The 25,654-nt window shown below is 44.4% G+C and overlaps 1 protein-coding gene across 1 annotated transcript in view; it reads right to left on the reverse strand.

The window, feature by feature from the left end:
- LOC121566230 (septin-4) overlaps window positions 1-25,654 on the reverse strand; it is a 63,540-nt gene that overhangs the window by 32,760 nt on the left and 5,126 nt on the right. The window contains exon 2 of the mRNA XM_041876410.2: window positions 24,883-24,890. Coding sequence (XP_041732344.1) covers window positions 24,883-24,890 — 8 coding nt within the window. The remainder of the gene's footprint in view (window positions 1-24,882; window positions 24,891-25,654) is intronic.

Here is a 25,654-nt window from a genome sequence, read left to right on the forward strand (position 1 = left end):
AGTCACTCGCCTGCCAAGGGATGGAGGCTAAGTGGAAAAGATCCACAGTGACCCGAGAAGAGGGTCATGGTGCCACTGATTTGTGTGTGAGCTCTGATTGGGCTGGTGCTGCAGGGGATCACCCCAAACGTGGGAGCGGAAGAGGGCATTGAGGGCACAGACACACAGTCTGAGGGGGAGAGCATGGGTGAAGGGTGGGCTGGGTCTGTGACAGTCAGTTTCATACACACATTCATGAATAGCTCTGTTAAACGTTCTTGTTCTCAACTCTGTTCTTTCTCCAGGTCCCTCTCTCTCTTCCATATTTTTTTATACACCTGCATCATCCATCTCTAAATTCAAACCTGGCATTGCTGCTGAGGAAATTAGATAAATACAATTCAGCCTGTCCCCTAAGCAACCTCTCCATTAAACAAGTTACACGGAGACTGCAGTAGATAAGAAGAGTTTCCTATCTGGGTCCAAGTAAAGGCCTGACTACAGAGGGGACACACAGACAAAGAAAGAGAGGCAGAAAGAGAGAGAAATAGAAAATAAAGTGGCGACATGGAGCCTGTGACAGATAAAGCCTCCAGATAAACTACTGTTTATATCGATTACATTTTACTGTATGTCATTGTGGATTGTTTTACTCTGGAGGCTGTTTTTACTCCACCACTTCTTTATAGGCAAGACCACACAAGGATGGAAGATCAATTACCCTGGGCAAAAGAGAGGAGTGTAGGTTGGAGAGGGATGGAGAGAGAATGTGGGAGAGAGAAAGAGTGTGTGTGTATGAGAGAGATAAAAAAAACGGAGACTCTGGGCCTGTACATATCATCTATACTAGGCCTACTCTCACCACAACATCCTCAATTTCCATCTCCACACATACAGTAGCAGTACCATAACCATAATGAGTATATAAACATAGTACAGTCGTGGTCAAAAGTTTTGAGAATGACACAAATTTTCACAAAGTCTGCTGCCTCAGTTTTTATGATGGCAATTTGCATATACTCCAGAATGTTATAGAAGAGTGATTTGATGAATTGCAATTAATTGCAAAGTCCCTCTTTGCCATGAAAATGAACTTAATCCCCAAAAAACATTTCCACTGCATTTCAGCCCTGCCACAAAAGGACCAGTTGACATCATGTCAGTGATTCTCTCGTTAACACGTGAGAGTGTTGACGAGGACAAGGCTGGAGATCGCACTGTCATGCTGATTGAGTTAGAATAACAGACTGGAAGCTTTAAAAGGAGGGTGGTGCTTGAAATCATTGTTCTTCCTCTGTTAACCATGGTTACCTGCAAGGAAACACGTGCTGTCATCATTGCTTTGCACAAAAAGGGCTTCACAGGCAAGGATATTGCTGCTAGTAAGATTGCACCTAAATCACCCATTTATCAGATCATCAAGAACTTCAAGGAGAGAGGTTCAATTGTTGTGAAGAAGGCTTCAGGGCGCCAGGACCATCTCCTAAAGTTGATTCAGCTGTGGGATCGGGGCACCACCAGTGCAGAGCTTGCTCAGGAATGTCAGGAGGCAGGTGTGAGTGCATCTGCACGCACAGTGAGATGAAGACTTTTGGAGGATGGCCTGGTGTCAAGAAGGGCAGCGAGGAAGCCACTTCTCTCCAGGAAAAACATCAGGGACAGACTGATATTCTGCAAAAGGTACAGGAATTGGACTGCTGAGGACTGGGGTAAAGTCATTTTCTCTGATGAATCCCCTTTCCGATTGTTTGGGGCATCCGGAAAAGAGCTTGTCCGGAGAAGAAAAGGTGAGCGCTACCATCAGTCCTGTGTCGGGCCAACAGTAAAGCATCCTGAGACCATTCATGTGTGGGGTTGCTTCTCAGCCAAGGGAGTGGGCTCACTCACAATTTTGCCTAAGAACACAGCCATGAATAAAGAATGGTACCAACACATCCTCCGAGAGCAACTTCTCCCAACCATCCAAGAACAGTTTGATGACGAACAATGCCTTTTCCAGCATGATGGCGCACCTTGCCATAAGGCAAAAGTGATAACTCAGTGGCTCGGGGAACAAAACATCTAAATTTTGGGTCCATGGCCAGGAAACTCCCCAGACCTTAATCCCATTGAGAACTTGTGGTCAATCCTCAAGAGGCGGGTGGACAAACAAAACCCCACAAATTCTGACAAACTGCAAGCATTGATTATGTCAGGATGTGGCCCAGAAGTTAATTGACAGCATGCCAGGGCGGATTGCAGAGGTCTTGAAAAAGAAGGGTCAATACTGCAAATATTGACTCTTTGCATAAACTTAATGTAATTGTCAATAAAAGCCTTTGACACGTATGGAATGCTTGTAATTATACTTCAGTATACCATAGTAACATCGGACAAAAATATCTCATAACACTGAAGCAGCAATCTTTGTGAAGACCAATACTTGTGTCATTCTCAAAACTTTTGACCACGACTGCATATTGAGGCTATATTGTTCAAAGTGGCTTAAACATACTGTGTATACATACATACATACATACATACATACATACATACACACATACAGTTGAAGTCTGAAGTTTACATACACTTAGGTTGGAGTCATTAAAACTTGTTTTTCAACCACACAAATTTCCTGTTAACAAACTATCGTTTTGGCAAGTCGGTTAGAACATCTACTTTGTGAATGACACAAGTAATTTTTCCAACAATTGTTTACAGACAGATTATTTCAATTATAATTCACTGTATCACAATTCCAGTGGGTCAGAAGTTTACATACAATAAGTTGACTGTGCCTTTAAACAGCTTGGAAAATTCCAGAAAATGATGTAATGGCTTTAGAAGCTTCTGATAGGTTACTTGACATCATTTGAGTCAATTGGAGGTGACCTGTGGATGTATTTCAAGGCCTACCTTCAAACTCAGTGCCTCTTTGCTTGACATCATGGGAAAATCAAAAGAAATCAGCAAAGACATCAGCAAAAAATGTGTAGACCTCCACAAGTCTGGTTCATTCTTGGGAGCAATTTCCAAACACCTGAAGGTACCACGTTCATCTGTACAAACAATAGTACACAAGAATAAACACCATGGGACCACGCAGCCGTCATACCGCTCAGGAAGGAGACGCGTTCTGTCTTCTAGAGATGAACGTACTTTGTTTGGAAAAGTGCAAATCAATCCCAGAACAACAGCAAAGGACCTTGTGAAGATGCTGGAGGAAACGGGTACAAAAGTATCTATATCCATAGTAAAACGAGTCCTATTTCAACATTAACCTGAAAGGCCGCTCAGCAAGGAAGAAGCCACTGCTCCAAAACCGCCATTAAAAAAACCTTCTGACCCACTGGGAATGTGATGAAAGAAATAAAAGCTGAAATAAATAATTTCTCTAATATTATTCTGACATTTCACATTCGTAAAATAAAGCGGTCATCCTAACTGACCGAAGACAGGGAATTTTTACTAGGATTAAATGTCAGGAATTGTGAAAAACTGAGTTTAAATGTATTTGGTTAAGGTGTATGTAAACTTCCGACTTCAACTGTACATACATACATACATACAGTGAGGGAAAAAAGTATTTGATCCCCTGCTGATTTTGTATGTTTGCCCACTGACAAAGACAGGTTTATTTGAACAGTGAGAGACAGAATAACAACAAAAAAATCCAGAATAACGCATGTCAAAAATGTTATGAATTGATTAGCATTTTAAATGAGGGAAATAAGTATTTGACCCCTCTGCAAAACATGACTTAGTGGCAAAACCCTTGTTGGCAATCACAGAGGTCAGACGTTTCTTGTAGTTGGCCACCAGGTTTGCACACATCTCAGGAGGGATTTTGTCCCACTCCTCTTTGCAGATCTTCTCCAAGTCATTAAGGTTTCGAGGCTGACGTTTGGCAACTCGAACCTTCAGCTCCCTCCACAGATTTTCTATGGGATTAAGGTCTGGAGACTGGCTAGGCCACTCCAGGACCTTAATGTGCTACTTCTTGAGCCACTCCTTTGTTGCCTTGGCCGTGTGTTGGGTCATTGTCATGCTGGAATACCCATCCACGACCCATTTTCAATGCCCTGGCTGAGGGAAGGAGGTTCTCACCCAAGATTTGATGGTACATGGCCCCGTCCATCGTCCCTTTGATGCGGTGAAGTTGTCCTGTCCCCTTGGAAAAACACCAAAGCATAATGTTTCCACCTCCATGTTTGACGGTGGGGATGGTGTTCTTGGGGTCATAGGCAGCATTCCTCCTCCTCCAAACACGGCGAGTTGAGTTGATGCCAAAGAGCTCGATTTTGGTCTCATCTGACCACAACACTTTCACCCAGTTCTCCTCTGAATCATGTATATGTGCTTTCTTGAGCAGGGGGACCTTGCGGGCGCTGCAGGATTTCAGTCCTTCATGGCGTAGTGTGTTACCAATTGTTTTCTTGGTGACCATGGTCCCAGCTGCCTTGAGATCATTGACAAGATCCTCCTGTGTAGTTCTGGGCTGATTCCTCACCGTTCTCATGATCATTGCAACTCCACAAGGTGAGATCTTGCATGGAGCCCCAGGCCGAGGGAGATTGACAGTTCTTTTGTGTTTCTTCCATTTGTGAATAATTGCACCAACTGTTGTCACCTTCTCACCAAGCTGCTTGGCGATGGTCTTGTAGCCCATTCCAGCATTGTGTAGGTCTACAATCTTGTCCCTGACATCCTTGGAGTGCTCTTTGGTCTTGGCCATGGTGGAGAGTTTGGAATCTGATTGACTGATTGCTTCTGTGGACAGGTGTCTTTTATACAGGTAACAAGCTGAGATTAGGAGCACTCCCTTTAAGAGTTTACACCTGGGAGCCAGAAATATTTCTGATTGAGAGGGGGGTCAAATACTTATTTCCCTCATTAAAATGCAAATCAATTCATAACATTTGTGACATGCGTTTTTCTGGATTTTTTGTTGTTATTCTGTCTCTCACTGTTCAAATAAACCTACCATTAAAATTATAGACTGATCATTTCTTTGTCAGTGGGTAAACATACAAAATCAGCAGGGGATCAAATACTTTTTTCCTTCACTGTATACACATATATATACATATATATATATATATATACATATACATATATATATATATACATACATACCACACACACACACGTTTATTAGGTACACCACACCGTTCACGAAAATGGAGGATCAATCCTACAGACAGTGAATCATGTGGCCCTGGCTTGTGATATAAAGCAGGCAGTCAGTCATTGAGGCATTCAGTTACTGTTCTATTGAAAGTTAGAACGGGCAAAATGAGTGACCTAAGAGTCTTTGAGCGTAGTATGATCGTCGGTGCCAAGAGTGCCGGATCCAGTATGTCAGAAACGGCGTCCCTCCTGGGCTTTTCACACACGACAGTGTCAAGGATTTACCGATAATGGCGCGACAAACAAAAAACATCCAGTTAGCGGCAGTCCTGTGGGCGAAAACAGCTCGTTGACGAGAGAGGTCGAAGGAGAATGGCAAGAATTGTGCAAGCTAACAGGCGGGCCACAAACAGACAAATAACGGCGCAGTACAACAGTGGTGTGTAGAACGGAATCTCGGAATGCATAACTTGTCGATCCTTGTCACGGATGGATTATTGCAGCAGACGACCACGCTGGGTTCCACGCCTATCAGCTAAAAACAAGAAGCGGCTCCAGTGGGAACGCGATCACAATTGAGGAGTGGAAAAACATTGCCTGGAACATGACAGCGAGTTCAGTTTACTTGAGTGGCCTGCACAGTCCCCAGACCTCAACCCAATAGAACATCTTTGGGATGAGATGGAGCGGGCTGTTCGCAGCATGAATGTATCGCCGTCCAATCTGCAGCAACTGCGTGATGCCATCACGTCAGCATGGACCAACATCCCTGTGGAACGTTTCCGACACCTTGTAGAATGCCCTGAATAATTCAGGCTGTTCTGGAGACAAAGTGGGGTCCGACCCGGTACTAGATAGGTGTACCTAATAAACTGTGCGCTCAGTGTATATATATATACTGAGTAGACAAAACATTAGTAACACCTGATCTTTCCATGACAGACTGACCAGGTGATCCTTTATTGGATGTCACTTGTTAAATCCACTTCAAATCAGTGTAGATGAAGGGGAAGAGACAGGTTAAATAATGATTTTTAAACCTTGAGACAATTGAGACATGGATTGTGTATGTGTGCCATTCAGAGGGTGAATGGGCAAGACAAAATATTTAAGTGCCTTTGAACGGGGTATGGTAGTAGGTACCAGGCCGACTGGTTTGTGTGTGTCAAGAACTGTAACGCAGCTGGGTTTTTCATGCTCAACAGTTTCCCCGTGTATCAAGAATGGTCCACCACCCAAAGGCCATCCAGCCAACTTGACACAACTTTGGGAAGCATTGGAGTCAACATGGGCCAGCATCCCTGTGGATCGTTTGTGTCACCTTGGAGAGTCCATGCCCTGACGAATTGAGGCTGTTCTGAGGGCAAAAGGGGGTGCAACTCAATATTAGGAATGTGTTTATTGTTCAAATGGAACCGCAGGACACCAGATATTCATACAATAATCTCCATTATCATAACGCCAAATGGAAAATGTACTACGATATGACCGTCTATTCTAAACTAAATGTCCAGCCCCCCCAGATAAAACGATTACAGCATATTCTGTTACATGTAATGTATATGTGGGGTTAAAACAAGATGTTTCTCCAACAGGAGAATGGAATGCAATTTCAGTGTGACAGGAAGGGCAGACAGACGTTGCCTTGTCGTGCAGCATAGTATCCATAGTCCTGGCTCCAATGCATTGCATAATCACGACCCGTCTAGTCATCCAAGTGTCTACAGTATCTGGGTAAATCAGCATCCAACAATGCACAGATTGTGAGGTCAAAGAGTCAGATAAAATCTGATCTGATACAAACAGGATGATCACTGAATGTCTGCATCCCCCAGTTGCACTGGATCCTGCTTTAAGTGGATTGTGGTTGGTGTAACTGGGAGGTTGTTGAGCCACATGGTGAATGAACTAATATGGTATGTCAAGTTCAGAACAGGCCCTCTGACCAGAGAACACAGAGCTCTCAGAGACTGAGATAAAACCATGAGAATCCACTGAAAACGGAAAGGTCTTGCTGGAATGTGTGTGTGTGCTAAACGTGCAATCTCTTTCTCTCACATTCTGTGCCTTCTTCCTTTCTCGCACATTCTCAGTTTCATCTTAATGAATTATGCATTGTGTGTGTGGAGTGCATGCATGTCTAATTCAACCAACTAACTCAAATGGTCAAGATCTCATGCTAAATGAGCGTGTACAGTCAGTACGGTGTCTGTCTGGCTGTGAGTGTCTATTTGTCTGTATTCTGTCAGTATTCAGTGTTACATTTCCAGTAGAAGAATGCTGATAAATCAACCCTTGTCTTATTAGCATAAACACTGTTCATAGCCAGAGAAATTAAGAAATATTCTCCAACAGCAGGGCAACATATCAAGAGAACCACAACTATTTTAGAAAGCGAAATAAATAAAATGCCATCCCTTTAAGATGAAACAACTACTTTAACGTCTGTGGTAATGAGAGGACAGTTACAGCAGTAAGAACCGAGGGTGTCTACGAGTGTTTTTCTTTCCATTATTAAAATGAAATGTGTTTTAACAAGCTGTTTTTGGACCGGTTAAAGGGATTAAGTTGGAAGTTAGAACAGTTTGCCAACATTCATGATTTTCTTACCAACCGACAGTGGAAAATAGACAGGGTCTTAAAGGAGGTGCTAAGCTCTACCATCAAATATAATAATTCACATGACACAAAGCACTGGGGTTAGTGCACAATGGGTAACTGGGGTTAGCTGGTCTTCAAAGGGATGAGGCAACTGAAGGACAGCACTGTATTGTAAAATGGAAAAATCAGTTTTTCAGAGATACAGTATGATCAACCATTTTATTTATTTATTTTTTACCTTGGAGCCCCTTCTGTATATAGGCTAGGGATCACTTACAAAATACCTAAGCACACAAAAAGGGAAGCATTTTGCTTGGTTCCAGGCCACCCGGTGAGAAGACTCCAAAATAAGTACGCTCTGAGAGGGACATCAACTCACTCACTTTAAAATCCATCTCATCTGTAAAGTCTCTCTACAGGCTTGGTACAGTAAGGCACATCCCACACACTTTAAAATCTCTCAACTCAAATTAAAAAGGCATGATTTATTTTCGTCCTTCGCGGACACATGGGCTAGAGTGCTGAAGTATTTCCACTGTAGAGGGCTAGAGGGCTGAAGTACTTTCCACTGCCGAGGAACATGTAAAAATAATTGGAATATAGAGGGCATAGGCAGCAGGAGAGATAGCTAATTTACTGAGGGATGGAGAACTTGTGAAATCGGTGTGGATTCCGTTGTCTTTCATCTATTGAGCTATTGTTGTAGGGGCCATTTCTGCGTACTAGCAAAATGGCTCCTACAACATTATCATTCAAAGTTATGTATAAATAACTCAACAATTTAAAAAATGCATCATATCACATAAGAGTTGATTTTCCCTCCCTCTCTTGTGCTGCTGGAGTTGGAGCAGGAATCTCAATGCTGCTGACCTCAGTCTGTATTCTCAGGCTTTAACTCTATTAATAGTTTAGAGTCCAGACATTATACTTCGAGCAAGTCTCTCTCCCAGTCCCAAGCAGACCTGGTACGATGGGCCAAGCCGGTCCCGGCCCAAGCAGAGAGCAGGCAGACGGAAGCAGAAAATCCATCCTGCTACTTCACTCCAAATCTGCTCCAAATGCTGCCTCACTGTCATACTTATACAGCTGCCGTTTAAAGCCAAAGTGTCATGGTCAAGGAGGGCAGAGAGAGAGGGAGAAGTGGAGAGCAGAGGGATTTGTGCCTCACATCAAAGGCAGAAGAACTTAACACTGCCAAAAGGTATTCTGGGAACATCCATAGAAGAATAGCTAGTGGGTAGCTCCAAGTGAAACAGAAGAAACTGTTAAATCAGTTCAACTTGCCAAAGATGTTCAACTTGGCATAGCAAGATGTACTAAAACAACCTGGGGCCATATTCGCAGTCAGGGATATTTTTGGAACAGAAAAACTTCCCAAACTGTTATTAACGCATAAATCTCCCTCGTTTTATTGTGACAGAATAAATGTTTAACTGCTTCTTGGAACCACACAGGAATCTTGGTCATGTATGAGTGTGAGGTTTGCTTTGTTTGTGTAATGTGTGGTTGACATCCACTGTCTTTGACTTATGATGTGATGTTACGCAATGCCAGTCTTTCTCTCTCCAGGCCCACTCATGCCACAACTATTCCGAGATAGAACAATGTCACAAGACAAAGTAATAGTTAAAAATGTCCACAACTGTCATTTTAGATTAGCATTTTTCAGAGTTGCATCTTACTATCCTATAAAGAATGCCCAATTCACCAAACCCAACGGTCATTCCTAACCCACAATCAGTAACTACATTGTCCCCTGTGGTCATGGGACGAAACACACACACACAAAATCAGTGCACAGTAAACTTCTCTAGACCCTCCTCCTCAGTCACAGACTGTGTCTAACTTACTCTGTCCATAACTTATACATGGCTTGCCAGTTGGGTTTCATTCTGTACTCAACAATAACTGGTTGCATTCCATGATTACATACAGTTGAAGTCGGAAGTTTACATACACTTAGGTTGGAGTCATTAAAACTTGTTTTTCAACCACTCCACACATTTCTTGTTAACAAACTATAGTTTTGGCAAGTCGGTTAGGACATCTACTTTGTGCATGACAAGTAATTTTTCCAACAATTGTTTACATAGAGATTATTTCACTTATAATTCACTGTATCACAATTCCAGTGGGACAGAAGTTTACATACAATAAGTTGACTGTGATGGCTTTAGAAGCTTCTGATAGGCTAATTGACATCATTCGAGTCAATTGGAGGTGTACCTGTGGATGTATTTCAAGGCCTACCTTCAAACTCAGTGCCTCTTTGCTTGACATCATGGGAAAATCAAAAGAAATCAGCCAAAAAAAGTGTAGACCTCCACAAGTCTGGTTCATCCTTGGGAGCAATTTCAAAACGCCTGAAGGTACCACATTCATTTGTACAAACAATAGTACGCATGTATAAACACCATGGGACCACGCAGCCGTCATACCGCTCAGGAAGGAGACACGTTCTGTCTCCTAGAGGTGAACGTACTTTGGTTCGAAAAGTGCAAATCAATCCCAGAACAACAGCAAAGGACCTTGTGAAGATGCTGGAGGAAACAGGTAAAAAAGTATTTGATACACTGCCAATTTTGCAGGTTTTCCTACTTACAAAGCATGTAGAGGTCTGTAATTTGTATCATATGTACACTTCAACTGTGAGAGACGGAATCTAAAACAAAAATCCAGAAAATCAAATTGTATGATTTTTAAGTAATGAATTTGCATTTTATTGCATGACATAAGTATTTGATCACCTACCAACCAGTAAGAATTCCGGCTCTCACACACCTGTTAGTTTTTCTTTAAGAAGCCCTCCTGTTCTCCACTCATTACCTGTATTAACTGCACCTGTTTGAACTCGTTACCTGTATAAAAGACACCTGTCCACACACTCAATCAAACAGACTCCAACCTCTCCACAATGGCCAAGACCAGAGAGCTGTGTAAGAACATCAGGGATAAAATTGTAGACCTGCACAAGGCTGGGATGGGCTACAGGACAATAGGCAAGCAGCTTGGTGAGAAGGCAACAACTGTTGGCGCAATTATTAGAAAATGGAAGAAGTTCAAGATGACGGTCAATCACCCTCGGTCTGGGGCTCCATGCAAGATCTCACCTCGTGGGGCATCAATGATCATGAGGAAGGTGAGGGATCAGCCCAGAACTACACGGCAGGTCCTGGTCAATGACCTGAAGAGAGCTGGGACCACAGTCTCAAAGAAAACCATTAGTAACACACTACGCCGTCATGGATTAAAATCCTGCAGCGCACGCAAGGTCCCCCTGCTCAAGCCAGCGCATGTCCAGGTCCGTCTGAAGTTTGCCAATGACCATCTGGATGATCCAGAGGAGGAATGGGAGAAGGTAATGTGGTCTGATGAGACAAAAATAGAGCTTTTTGGTCTAAACTCCACTCGCCGTGTTTGGAGGAAGAAGGATGAGTACAACCCCAAGAACACCATCCCAACCGTGAAGCATGGAGGTGGAAACATCATTCTTTGGGGATGCTTTTCTGCAAAGGGGACAGGACGACTGTACCGTATTGAGGGGAGGATGGATAGGGCCATGTATCGCGAGATCTTGGCCAACAACCTCCTTCCCTCAGTAAGAGTATTGAAGATGGGTCGTGGCTGGGTCTTCCAGCATGACAACGACCCGAAACACACAGCCAGGGCAACTAAGGAGTGGCTCCGTAAGAAGCATCTCAAGGTCCTGGAGTGGCCTAGCCAGTCTCCAGACCTGAACCTAATAGAAAATCTTTGGAGGGAGCTGAAAGTCCGTATTGCCCAGCGACAGCCCCGAAACCTGAAGGATCTGGAGAAGGTCTGTATGGAGGAGTGGGCCAAAATCCCTGCTGCAGTGTGTGCAAACCTGGTCAAGACCTACAGGAAACGTATGATCTCTGTAATTGCAAACAAAGGTTTCTGTACCAAATATTAAGTTCTGCTTTTCTGATGTATCAAATACTTATGTCATGCAATAAAATGCAAATTAATTACTTAAAAATCATACAATGTGATTTTCTGGATTTTTGTTTTAGATTCCGTCTCTCACAGTTGAAGTGTACCTATGATAAAAATTACAGACCTCTACATGCTTTGTAAGTAGGAAAACCTGCAAAATCAGCAGTGTATCAAATACTTGTTCTCCCCACTGTATATCCACAGTAAAACGAGTCCTATATCGACATAACCTGAAAGGCCGCTCACCAAGGAAGAAGCCACTGCTCCAAAACCGCCATAAAAAAGCCAGACTACGGTTTGCAACTGCACATGGGGACAAAGATCATACTTTTTGGAGAAATGTCCTCTGGTCTGCTGAAACAAAAATAGAACTGTTTGGCCATAATGACCATCGTTATGTTTGGAAGAAAAAGGGGGGAGCTTGCAAGCCGAAGAACACCATCCCAATCGTGAAGCACGGGCGTGGCAGCATCATGCTGTGGGGGTGTTTTGCTGCAGGGGGGACTGGTGCACTTCACAAAATAGATGGCATCATGAGAAAGGAATATTATGTGGATATATTGAAGCAACATCTCAAGACATCAGTCAGGAAGTTAAAGCTTAGTCGCAAATGGGTCTTCCAAATGGACAATGACCCCAAGCATACTTCCAAAGTTGTGGCAAAATGGCTTAAGGACAACAAAGTCAAGATATTGGAGTGGCCATCACAAAGCCCTGACCTCAATCCTATAGAACATGTGTGTGCGAGCAAGGAGTCCTACAAACCTGACTCAGTTACACCAGCTGTATCAGGAGGAATGGGCCAAAATTCACCCAACTTATTGTGGGAAGCTTGTGGAAGGCTACCCGAAACATTTGACCCATGTTAAACAATTTAAAGGCAATGCTACCAAATACTAATTGAGTGTATGTAAACTTCTGACCCACTGGGAATGTGATGAAAGAAATAAAAGCTGAAATAAATCATTCTCTCTACTATTATTCTGACATTTCACATTCATAAAATAAAGTGGTGATCCTAACTGACCTAAGACAGGGAATTTTTACTAGGATTAAATGTCAGGAATTGTGAAAAAAGCTGAGTTTAAATATATTTGGCTAAAGTGTATGTAAACTTCCGACATCAACTGTAGATATCGTAGACGGGCCGGGCGGCACAAGAGGGCAGGTGCCAACCTTCCGTCGTCGTGACAGCAGTGGAACAGAACAGGTGGAGCGCAGTCTGACTGCATTCCTCCCTGGGAGAGAAGTGGAGATGAGGAGAGTTGTGCTGTGGTAAGATGCTTAGGGCATTCCATTTACTTCTCTGCTCATGCAAAGCTTTAATCCTGTTTCCATGATGGAGGAACAGTAGAGGGCATTCCAGAACACTTGAAATTCCATAGTTTTTTGAAATACAGTAACTGAGATGTTTGCGTGTACAGTACACTTGCACACGAATGCATTCACAAATGAAAGGGAGGACTGTGTGTATGCGTGGGTGTACATGTGTGCATTTCAAGTTTCACAAATCTCAGTGATGTGTGTGAGCGAGAGTTCTAATTTCCCCGAATCTCTACTCTAGCTGAAGTGTGAATTAAGGGTGCTGCTGAGCCCCCCTGCTAAGGGGAACAGAGGGGCGAAGAGGAGGGGTATGGTTTACCCAAAGTCCTCTTGGAATTAGTGTCCTTCATTGTGTAGTCAGATGTAAAAGGGGCTTACAACAAGCAACGTTGGGTGGATTGGGAAAGCTCTCTCTCTGATTACCATTCACTCACCACTCACTCTGGGCGTCCCAACACTGTTTTTGCACGCACACAGAGGCACTAATTGCACACACTGCAGTATTTTAGGTTGGCTTTAAAACAAAAACCCTGCAGCAGTGCTATGCAGTCTACAGAACAATATCCAGGCAGGCAGGACGCAACGATAATGAATAAAATATCACAACAGCAACAATAAGATCACCCTGTGTGCCACTGTAACAGGCATTACTAATATAGTGATGATGAGATTCATGGATAGTAGGGGAACAAACATTCCACTGTAAGAGGATACTGTAGCTAATGTAGCCACACAAGGTACATTCTAAGGGAGATGGTGAGGAAAGAGGGTGACTTATAGACAGGTTAGCTGATGTCACAAAAACAATGTGCGCTCTTCAAAAGGGGCAGAAGACTGTGTGCTTTTATGGTTCTGGATGGCCAGATAGCTAGCAACACTGACAAGAAACTGCCATGTGGTGAATCATAAGTGGCTCGTTTCAGCTCATTTGATCCTGTTCTTGATACCGTGTGTTATTTTGAGGTGTTTTTGACTGATGTTATTTCTATGCTAATATGGCTAACATTTGCTAGCTAGTTAGCTAACCAAAAACTGTAACAATGTGTTTGAGAGACAGATGGTCATTGTGCAACTTTATTTATGTTTTAATAAACATTGGAAACGAAATTGTTTACATGTTGTCAACAATCTAAGCCAACCCAGTCTGTTTTGCCCCATAGTTGCATACGCATCGGTTTTGTTGCTAAACAACCAACCCATCTATAAGCAAACAAGTTCTACAACAGTGTTCTTCAGACCAGGTTTAAGTTCAAACCAATTTGAACAATAATTTTCTAATCAAGCTGTTTGTCAAACACTTAACAAATTTTCTCTTTCCTAAGACGTTCCCTTTGAAACTGACTGGGGAGGACATTGAATTGGACAGAGACCAGAAAGAAGAGAACAGCATAGTTAAGTGAACTCCGGGACCTGTTCTTTGACAGACAGACAGACTGACAGACAGGGCACCGCTGCTCTACTCGCTCTCTTGATAACTTCATTAAAGGGTTGCCCATGGCAAGGCCTAACCCTAGACCTAGCAGTCTGTCTCTAGTCTGTCTGCTCCCCGGATGTTTTCCCAGCTCCCCTTAAATGACCAGAGTCTAAAAGGAGATGGAAGAGGTTTTACTGGTAGAAATGAGGAAGTAATTAGTTGAATATGGTCTTTAGTAGCCGTTTAAAAATGTAAACCCAGGAATGGGCAACCATGTGTTCTCTCTGTACCGTTCGAAGAACCAACCTCATCTCACGTGAATTCGCGTGCACACACACACACGTCTGTTATCAGAATTGTGTCTATAATTAGCTACAGTATGCCTCACACAGCATAAGTAAATGGAGCAACCAAGGACATAAATGAGCTGTTACGTGTGTGTGGGCGTAGACCATGAAAGAGGGCTGGAATCTGGGAGTGATATAGAATGTGGTCAGGGTTGTGCTACCGGATAACAGGGAGGTCAAGATGCCACAGACATCTCAGGGTGTGTATGTGTATGTGTATGTGTAAGATGATCTCTTCCATTTCACACAGGACAAAAAGAGAGATGGAGAGGTAGAGGAGGAAATGAAATGAAGAGGGGAGGGTAAAGAATTGTGTGTTCCTGGGAGGTAGCAGGAGCAACATGTCTCCTCCTCTTTGATCTCTCAATAAGACACACATGTTGAGTGTTGTTCTGCACCACAGTCACTCACTACCAAAACACACACACACACACACTGCGCCTCAGCCCCTGGCTCCAACACACACACACATCACACTATGCCTCTGGCTCCAACACACACATCACACTATGCCCCTGGCTCCATCACACACACATTGTCAGTGAGAAAAGTGACTGGACGGTTCTCTTTGGAATCATATTTTCAAATCAGACATTGGGACAGACACAGGACAGGTAAAACAACTGTAATGTGGTCCTCCTTACTCACATAATGCTAACATCTCATACTTCTCAGCACAGAGATTCAGAAAGGGATGGTGCTATGAAAGATACATACAGTATTGTTATTACAGATGAATAGAACAGTAGCCAGAAGGAGCAGATCAAATTCATGTTGATACTATTTATTTCAACAAAACTCTAATCTTATACAAACACAGCCCAAACTGTCTGTGGCAGGGCATCTGTCCAAGTGAGTAATATAGATCATTACAGAAATAACAGAAATGTCAACTATTATGAAAAACCATCTGTTAAAAGACGAAGGACATAGCTGGGACTCGGCTGTAACCCAGCCGTAGCCTGCCCTGCATGGAACCCTACATACAGTGGGGAAAAAAGTATTTAGTCAGCCACCAATTGTGCAAGTTCTCCCACTTAAAAAGATAGAGGCCTGTAATTTTCATCATAGGTACACGTCAACTATGACAGACAAATTGAGGAAAAAAAATCCAGAAAATCACATTGTAGGATTTTTATGAATTTATTTGCAAATTATGGTGGAAAATAAGTATTTGGTCACCTACAAACAAGCAAGATTTCTGGCTCTCACAGACCTGTAACTTCTTCTTTAAGAGGCTCCTCTGTCCTCCACTCATTACCTGTATTAATGGCAACTGTTTGAACTTGTTATCAGTATAAAAGACACCTGTCCACAACCTCAAACAGTCACACTCCAAACTCCACAATGGCCAAGACCAAAGAGCTGTCACAGAAACAAAATTGTAGACCTGCACCAGGCTGGGAAGACTGAATCTGCAATAGGTAAGCAGCTTGGTTTGAAGAAATCAACTGTGGGAGCAATTATTAGGAAATGGAAGACATACAAGACCACTGATAATCTCCCTCGATCTGGGGCTCCATGCAAGATCTCACCCCGTGGGGTCAAAATGATCACAAGAACGGTGAGCAAAAATCCCAGAACCACACGGGGGGACCTAGTGAATGACCTGCAGAGAGCTGGGACCAAAGTAACAAAGCCTACCATCAGTAACACACTACGCCGCCAGGGACCCAAATCCTGCAGTGCCAGACGTGTCCCCCTGCTTAAGCCAGTACATGTCCAGGCCCGGCTGAAGTTTGCTAGAGTGCATTTGGATGATCCAGAAGAGGATTGGGAGAATGTCATATGGTCAGATGAAACCAAAATATAACTTTTTGGTAAAAACTCAACTCGTCGTGTTTGGAGGACAAAGAATGCTGAGTTGCATCCAAAGAACACCATACCTACTGTGAAGCATGGGGGTGGAAACATCATGCTTTGGGGCTGTTTTTCTGCAAAGGGACCAGGACGACTGATCCGTGTAAAGGAAAGAATGAATGGGGCCATGTATCGTGAGATTTTGAGTGAAAACCTCCTTCCATCAGCAAGGGCATTGAAGATGAAACGTGGCTGGGTCTTTCAGCATGACAATGATCCCAAACACACCGCCCGGGCAACGAAGGAGTGGCTTCGTAAGAAGCATTTCAAGGTCCTGGAGTGGCCTAGCCAGTCTCCAGATCTCAACCCCATAGAAAATCTTTGGAGGGAGTTGAAAGTCTGTGTTGCCCAGCGACAGCCCCAAAACATCACTTCTCTAGAGGAGATCTGCATGGAGGAATGGGCCAAAATACCAGCAACAGTGTGTGAAAACCTTGTGAAGACTTACAGAAAACGTTTGACCTGTGTCATTGCCAACAAAGGGTATATAACAAAGTATTGAGAAACTTTTGTTATTGACCAAATACTTATTTTCCACCATAATTTGCAAATAAATTCATAAAAAATCCTACAATGTGATTTTCTGGATATTTTTTCTCATTTTGTCTGTCATAGTTAACGTGTACCTATGATGAAAATTACAGGCCTCTCTCATCTTTTTAAGTGGGAGAACTTGCACAATTGGTGGCTGACTAAATACTTTTTTCCCCCACTGTATGTTGTAAATATTAACAAATGTTAGCTAGACGGCTTTGTGTTTGTGGTTTGGTTTCGGATGTCAGAACGTGTGTGTGTGTGTATAGGTCTCAGAAGGGAAGTGTAAGGTTCAGTATTACAAACCCACAGTCAGTCTCGTACACACAGACAAACCTACAGTATTGAGATAAACCTACAGTAGGCCTACAGGAAGAGTAGACTGTTGGAGAGTCATGGACTAGATGTAAACAGTGAGGGAGATCTATCCCATGTGTAATGGAGCCAGGCTAGGACCAGGTGCAGTTTTATGAGCCGTGTGTTTGAGTGAGTGGGATGGGGTGGTGTGTGTGTGTGTGTGCGTATGTGTGTGTGTGGGACGGAGGGTGTGTGTGTGTGTGTGTGTGTGTGTTCAGAGAGATGCTGGGGTCTCCTGCTTATTTTGGCTGTGTCTCAATGACAGGGCGGGACAGGGAGGGTAGTGTGGCGACTTGAAGGAAATTAAGTTTCAAAAGGGCAGCCGTTCAAAGCCCTGGAAACAGGGAACAACACGGATCACACACACACACACACACCTCACTGACTGTCTGGCTTCTACTACCGCTGCTGCTGCCCCCTACACACTTCACTGGGCTGAGACTCCACGGGAGTTCTGCGGCTGGCCTGTGAATCAGTCTAGCCTCCAATACCTGTGTCATCACATTGAAGACAACACGTTATCTATCTGACTATTGAGATTCATCCTAAGTGTAGTAGCTCCACCAATTCCCACCACAGCATCACATCATAACGTTCCCATACACAAATGGTGCCGTCTATACCCCTTTCCCTCTCACCCCTACCTCCCTCCTGTCATTCCATATGTCAACATGTCACAGCACGGTACTGCATTCCATGCTACAGCTACTACATCAAGCCTCTAAATCACTACCATGCAAGAGCTGCCCTCCTGTCTCTCGGTCTGTCTCCGATGGGTGGGATGGAATGACTATTGAGTAACTAGTGGTTTGGTCCAGGCTAGGCACACTGGATGCCAGTGGCTTAGTTGGCGTGGTCCCTGGTCTGTCTCTCCTCTCCTCTCTCATCTGCCCTATACTCTTCTTCTCCTTGTCTAACTACTCTTCTCCTCTCCTATAGCCTTCTCATCTATCATTACCTCCACTCTTCCCCTCGTTTATCATCCTCTTCTCATCTACCCTTCTCCTCCTCCTCTTGGCTCGCCTGGCATTTCCTCATGCTGACCTGGTGCATCTTGGGGGCATCTGGAAATGTTTAGGGGCACAGCTGCAGCTGGATAGCATTAAGCCTCGCCGCTGTGCTGGTTCCGGAAGCGCTATATGTCACCTCGTCTCGCACGCACACACGCCCTCGGCTGTAGCAGAGACGCCACACTTGGGTTTGTTGTTTTGAGGTTTATTCCCGAGAGGCTGAGACCAAAGAACAATTCTCAGAGGTCATTGTCACACACCGTGTGAGTGATCTTTGTGCAGCAATGAAATGTTAGAACATTGTTTGGCTCATGAACAACCAGAGAGAAAGATGTCAGTAACGGTTCTACACCAACTGCTTCACAAATCAGCCTTAGCCAGTCTTATTAGCTAATACAGGATCTCACAGACAGTCAGGTGTAGTTACCATACTGCAGATCAGATATACCACTGTCTCAGGCTGACAGGGAGTGACTCAGTCAGTCTGCTCTGCTTCATTCAGGTAGAATGATAGAATGTCTGGATGTTCCATCACTCAGCTCCCCATACAGCAGACTGACAGGATCGGGTGTCTGTGTCAGAGCCTCAATCTCAGCACACACAACAGTCAACCAATCCTCACATCTAGCTCTCTCTGTGATACACAGCCTAGATGGGAATTCAGTCTAGATAGAAGTCAGCAGAACTCAGCAATAGCATATAGACAGGGAGTTTGTCAGAGAGAATGAGAGCCCAGAGCATGCATGCAAACAATTAGGGATCAGTGTCTGTTTGTTGTTGGTTTGCAGTAAGCATTACATTACAGTTGCTAGGATTGAAAAGGATTCCCCCAAATACACCTATAACCCAAATCTAGAAGTTACTGGAATTTATAATGTGTTGTGTGTCGAAAATGCAGCAACAACTACAAAACAAATCCAACACTCAAGAGAAGAGAATTCAGCTCAACACGGAATAGATGAGGGTGGCGATTCACACGCAGACCACACATCCTCTTTCTCTGCAGCTCCAAATGCAATCACGGTGTCAGAAAATGACCCAACATACTGTATGTCAACAGGGATAATCCCTAGGATGGACAGCAGACATGTTTAAAGGCTCGTCCTTCAAAAAAGGAAAGAAGTTGACCACTAGACACATTTAAACTGTAGAGGATTTACAGGACCTTTTAATCCTATCCGACCCCATTCAACATCCACCCCTCCCCCATTCTCCACCACCACCCATCAAATCAGCACCCTCTTCCCCCAGGAGCCTCGTCCTTTCTGGGGTAGCTTTAGCAGGACGGTGGCTTCTCTGGTCCAAGCCTGGTGATGCCCCCCCCCTCCCTCGCCCTGCTGTGTGACTGCTGGGACCCCAGTAGCGGACATGGGAATCAAGCTGGGGTATATTTATAGCCAGGCCCCTCTCCGTTGGGGGGACGGAGGGGAGAGAGACGCTTGGCAGGGGCCACTTCTTTGGGGGTTCTGAGGAATGTCCGGGTCGCCCTCTGACCGACTGAAAGCCTGGGGAATGGAGGCTCAAGGAGGGCCAGAGGGTGGCCACCAACTGACATGGGACATCTATGGAGCCAGATTGGGGCCGAGCCCTGCGTCTGCTGAACTAACAGGCCCTAGTCGGGACAGGAAGTAGTGACTGATCACAGGAAGTGAGGTTGTAAATTATTGAGCCTTCGTCTGACTTTATATCAGTCTTGACTTGGTATTTCAAATCTATATCGTACCACTTCCATATGGAAACAAATGAGGAACATTGATAAAGACACGTTTATTGTCCATCAAGAGGATATTCTTTCAGGTGCTAGACACAGCTACATATCCACGACAACAAAACATCCATCAAGCCATTGGAAGGTAAAGGGTTAAGTGCTCTAGCATCAAAACAACAACCTGAGGAGGTCATTAGTGTCAACTCTCATTACCCAGCATCCCCTGGGGTGGATTTATGGGTCCAGTTAATCCTCTACCCTGGTCTCCCAGAGAAGGGGGGGGAGGAGTAGGGCAGAGAGAGAGAGGGAGGGAGAGAGAGGGGGGGTGAAGAAAGAGAGATGAGAGAGAGAGATGGGAGGAAGGGGGGGGGGGCAAAGAGATAGATGTAGATCTGCACTTAAAAGGTGTAGTGCTTTCTCGTAATGGATGAGAATGAACAGCCCATCCTGCCTTCAGCAAGGAGAGAGATGACAGAGGCACTGAGGCAGAAAATAAAGGGGTGATTTTGGAGAACTTCAGTAACAAAGGACCACAGCCACTCTGCTAGATGGAGGCTAGAGGTGGGGACAGGAGACACGGAATAGTGATGCCCCGTGTACTGTAGTGTAGTAGATCGTTGTAAGTTCTACATTGACACATTCTTAACTCATGACATGAGAGAGGCAGACACTTTAGTGGTGGTTAGATAACTGAGGACCCATTCAGACTCATGGAGAGCTGATTCTAAGTTCTTCAGACACGCATTCTTAACTTAGTTTCACTCTGCTCTTGACTTCCGACAACCTTGGGTGTCACAGTGGAGTGTTGCATGTCTTGCTGCTCCCTAACTCGATTGTGTCCCTCCCCTCTTGTCAAACTGTGAGAGCCTGAGGGTGGTCTGTCACAAAATGCCACCGCCACAGCTAGAGACTTGGTGTCCGAATCGCACTGTCACAATCACACACCACATTTCCCCAGACAGAGCTGAGAGAAGAATTAAGCCCAAGCACCTCCCCACGGAGATTAACACACAATGACAACTCTGGTTGCAGTGACAGCGATATGGTACGCCACCCACTTAGCTAGTGACCCAAAGCCTGGTGATGTGATGTAGAATGGCTCCATTGTTTGGCATGGGTCCTCAGATAAAGGGAAAGCTAGGATAATGTACTGTATTGGATGATAGAATTCCATCCATGCAGTGAATCAACTGTACTGTATATAATTCATTATTCTCTAACTTTTGATATGAGTTTGAATCAATTACACTATAGTTGTTGTGGCCTGATCTATATCACAAAGTACTTTTGAGTAGTTACAGCGCATCAATAGCAAATCATGATATCAAAACCAACCCGTACCACCCATCCCTAGCTAGGCCTGCATGGTGGCAACACCCTACACATCTATTTTTACAGGCGTTGTCATTGTGTTAACTGGCTTCACTGGTTTACCACGGTCAATCACGCGAGGGATGGACAGGGTGTGGCTATACACACACTTGACGTCCGCAGGATACCCAGTGGCACGCATGTAGGCACACACACACCCACGGGGAAGGAAAACACCCAGCATCCATCCACTGCAGTAGCTACGTACTAGCTTCTAGCTAATAGGCTAATAAAGTCTAACTATAGCCTCGTCCCTCCACCATGGCCACAGTGACAGGCTGTAATTGAAGGAGAGGGATATAGGCCTAATGCTGGGTTGACTAAAAGCCCCAGACAGACAGAGACAGCGCGCGAGAGAGAGAAACCCTGGTTTTCTCATTGACAGTGAAGAGATCTGTGGTTACAGTCGCTGTGCTTCCCTGCCCAGAACTGGCTGGCACAATCCAGGGACAGTGATGACATCATCATTCAGAGAGTGTGTTTGTGTGTGTGTCTTTTTACGACTAGAGAGAGAGGAAACCACAGCCACCCTCTTTCCCACCACATCCCACAGTCCGGCATGTGCTGGGCTGAAGCCAGGGATGGTCACAGTGGAAGAGGATAGGCTACACTGCAGAGCTGAAGTTTTCACTTTCAGATACAAGGGATAAATATGCTTTGTGGTCAAACCATCGGTGAAGTTTAATGAACAGGGAATGCATTCATGGATCTGAAGACCTCAACATCGATCTTCTCTCATATCCAGGAGGGGTTGTTGCATAAACGTAAACCCCCGTAGATCCAGTGGCTCTCTAGCCTCTAGCTCATGACTCGATCACGTGGCTCTCTACTCTCTTTGTAGCTCATGACTGGATCCCGTAGAGAACTGAGAATTCCTCTCTGGGCGTTCCCTCTTGGTGCTGCAGCAGTTACAGTAGCTTTCTGTCCCAGGGATAAGGAATGCTGCTTAGAGGAAGGAACAGCTCTGTCACACACCCATACGGATCCACTCCCCTCCTCAGCTACCCTCTACTCTTCTTCCCCTGTACTCCTCCCTCCTCAGAGATGTTTGTCTGCTGTGTTTGGAGACAAACCTCCCCCAAACACAGCTGTAGGGCCGTGGGATGTAGACAACACTGGGATGTATGTGTGTTTGTGTAACAGGGCTCCATTACTCACTGGGTGCCCTCATGGGAAGCTACTGACAGTGGAATTGTAGGACTGGAAGTTGGCACCGTCAACACACACACACGCACGCCTACAGGCATACATACAGTGCCTTGCAAAAGTATTAATCCCCATTGGCGTTTTTCCCTCCCTTTGCTATGAAGCCCCTAAATAAGATCTGGTGCAACCGATTACCTTCAGAAGTCACATAATTAGTTAGAAAAGTCCACCTGTGTGCAATCTAAGTGTCACATGATCTCAGTATATATACACACCTATTCTGAAAGGCCCCAGAGTCTGCAACACCACTAAGCAAGGGGCACCACCAAGCAAGCGGCACCATGAAGACCAAGGAGCTCTCCAAACAGGTCAGGGACAAAGTTGTGGAGAAGTACAGATCAGGGTTGGGTTACAAAAAAAGATCAGAAACTTTGAACATCCCACGGAGCACCATTAAATCCATTATTAAAAAATGGAAAGAATATGGCACCACAACAAACCTGCCAAGAGAGGGCCGCCCACCAAAACTCACGGACCAGGCAAGGAGGGCATTAATCAGAGAGGCAACAGAGACCAAAGATAACCCTGAAGGAGCTGCAAAGCTCCACAACGGAGATTAGACTATCTGTCCATAGGACCACTTTAAGCCATACACTCCACAGAGCTGGGCTTTACGGAAGAGTGGCCAGAAAAAAGCCATTGCTTAAAGAAAAAAAGAAGCAAACACGTTTGGTGTTCACCAAAAACCATGTGGGAGACTCCCCAAACATATGGAAGAAGGTACTCTGGTCAGATGAGACTCAAATTGAGCTTTTTGGCCATCAAGGAAAACGCTATGTCTGGCGCAAACCCAACACCTCTCATCACCCCGAGAACACCATCCCCACAGTGAAGCATGGTGGTGGCAGCATCATGCTGTGGGGATGTTTTTCATCAGCAGGGACTGGGAAACTGGTCAGAATTGAAGGAATGATGGATGGCGCTAAATACAGGGAAATTCTTGAGGGAAACCTGTTTCAGTCTTCCAGAGATTTGATTTGAGACTGGGACGGAGGTTCACCTTCCAGCAGCACAATGACCCTAAGCATACTGCTAAAGCAACACTCGAGTGGAATGGCCTAGTCAAAGCCCAGACCTCAATCCAATTGAGAATCTGTGGTATGACTTAAAGACTGCTGTACACCAGCGGAACCCATCCAACTTGAAGGAGCTGGAGCAGTTTTGCCTTGAAGAATGGGCAAAAATCCCAGTGGCTAGATGTGCCAAGCTTACAGAGACATACCCCAAGATACTTGCAGCTGTAATTGCTGCAAAAGGTGGCTCTACAAAGTATTGACTTTGGGGGGGGGTGAATAGTTATGCACGCTCAAGTTCTGTTTTTTTGTCATATTTCTTGTTTGTTTCACAAGAAAAAATATTTTGCATCTTCAAAGTGGTAGGCATGTTGTGTAAATCAAATGATACAAACCCCCCAAAAAACAATTTTAATTCCAGGTTGTAAGGCAACAAAATAGGACAAATGCCAAGGGGGGTGAATACTTTCGCAAGGGGTCAAAAACAGACCTGGCGCTCCTTCAGTAAGACGTCTCAGCTGTCACCTTGCGTGGGACATGAAACTAGAAAAACTGGGTTCAACGCCAGACCACACCCATTTCCACACAGTAGTACACCTGTTACCCTGTCAGGTATGTGGCGGCCAACACAAATCCTCCCAGCAAACATTCATTACCCAACTCAACACCTTTCACTGTCAAAAACAACCTTTTCACTTTCCCAATTACAGTTAGCTTCCTTTTTACCAAAATACCAAGTTGTTATCGTGGTCCTCTGTAGCTCAATTGGTAGAGCATGGTGCTTGTAACGCCAGGGTAGTGGGTTCGATCCCCGGGACCACCCATTCGTAAAAATGTATGCACACATGACTAAGTCGCTTTGGATAAAAGCGTCTGCTAAATGGCATATTATTATTTTATTTTTTTATCAGCCACTTGCAGGCCTATTCAGTACCTCAAAAGTTCAAGCAAATCTTCAAATGCTTCCTTCTACTGACCCTTAATTACCCCTTGGTCCAGACCATTATCAGGGCAGTCAATCAACATTACCAATGGTGATGCAATGTGTACAGTAGGAGTCTGAGTAAAAGAACGAAAAATAATGTCTTCTTACCTCATCATCTGTCCAGAGGAAGAGCGGATTGGATGGCAGAGCAGGAGATGGTTCCAGATTGCACACACACACACAGGTTGAAGGAGGTTGATGGATACAAGAAAAGTAAAGGAAATACATTATTTACAACACTACACATTTACACCATCTGAAATTCCATTCCATCAAATCCTGAGATGTCCAAAACATATGTATTGCAGCATAACACAATTCTATAAATATTTTATTATCTAAACACTTTTAATTTCACACCTGTGAGAATGAGCCTTTAAGCAACTGAGAAATATGTTAGTGGTAGTCTGGGATTAACAGATGGATGTTAATCTCAATCTGTGTTTGATCTGGCTCTGGATTATACCATCCTGTTTGGTTCAGATTGTGGTGTTGGCCTGGCTGGGAAGTACTGTAGATGAATTCCAGGTTATAACACTGAGATGTTATCATAATACTGATCTACCTCCTAGCCTGGTTTGTTTTTGGATAGTCTGGTTGTTAGCCAGACCCAGGGAGACGAGACGTAAGCATCTTTATCATCGCTACCACATTGATGACACTGAATGTCTGACTAACCAGCTGTTGATGGCTATTAAAAGCCCCCAGCTGTTAAAAAACTGCAATGTGTGAGCATGTGTGTGTGATTGAGTGAGAGAGAGAGAGAGGAGAGAAGAGAGAGAGAGAGAGAGAAAACACAAGAGAGTGTGAGAAAGCAAGTATGTGTTTGTGTGGGTTTGCGTGTGTGTGACATAGTGTTTGTGGATCTATGAGAGTGATT

Source organism: Coregonus clupeaformis, unplaced genomic scaffold, assembly GCF_020615455.1.
Source record: "Coregonus clupeaformis isolate EN_2021a unplaced genomic scaffold, ASM2061545v1 scaf0035, whole genome shotgun sequence".
In the NCBI taxonomy this organism is placed as follows: Eukaryota; Metazoa; Chordata; class Actinopteri; order Salmoniformes; family Salmonidae; genus Coregonus; species Coregonus clupeaformis.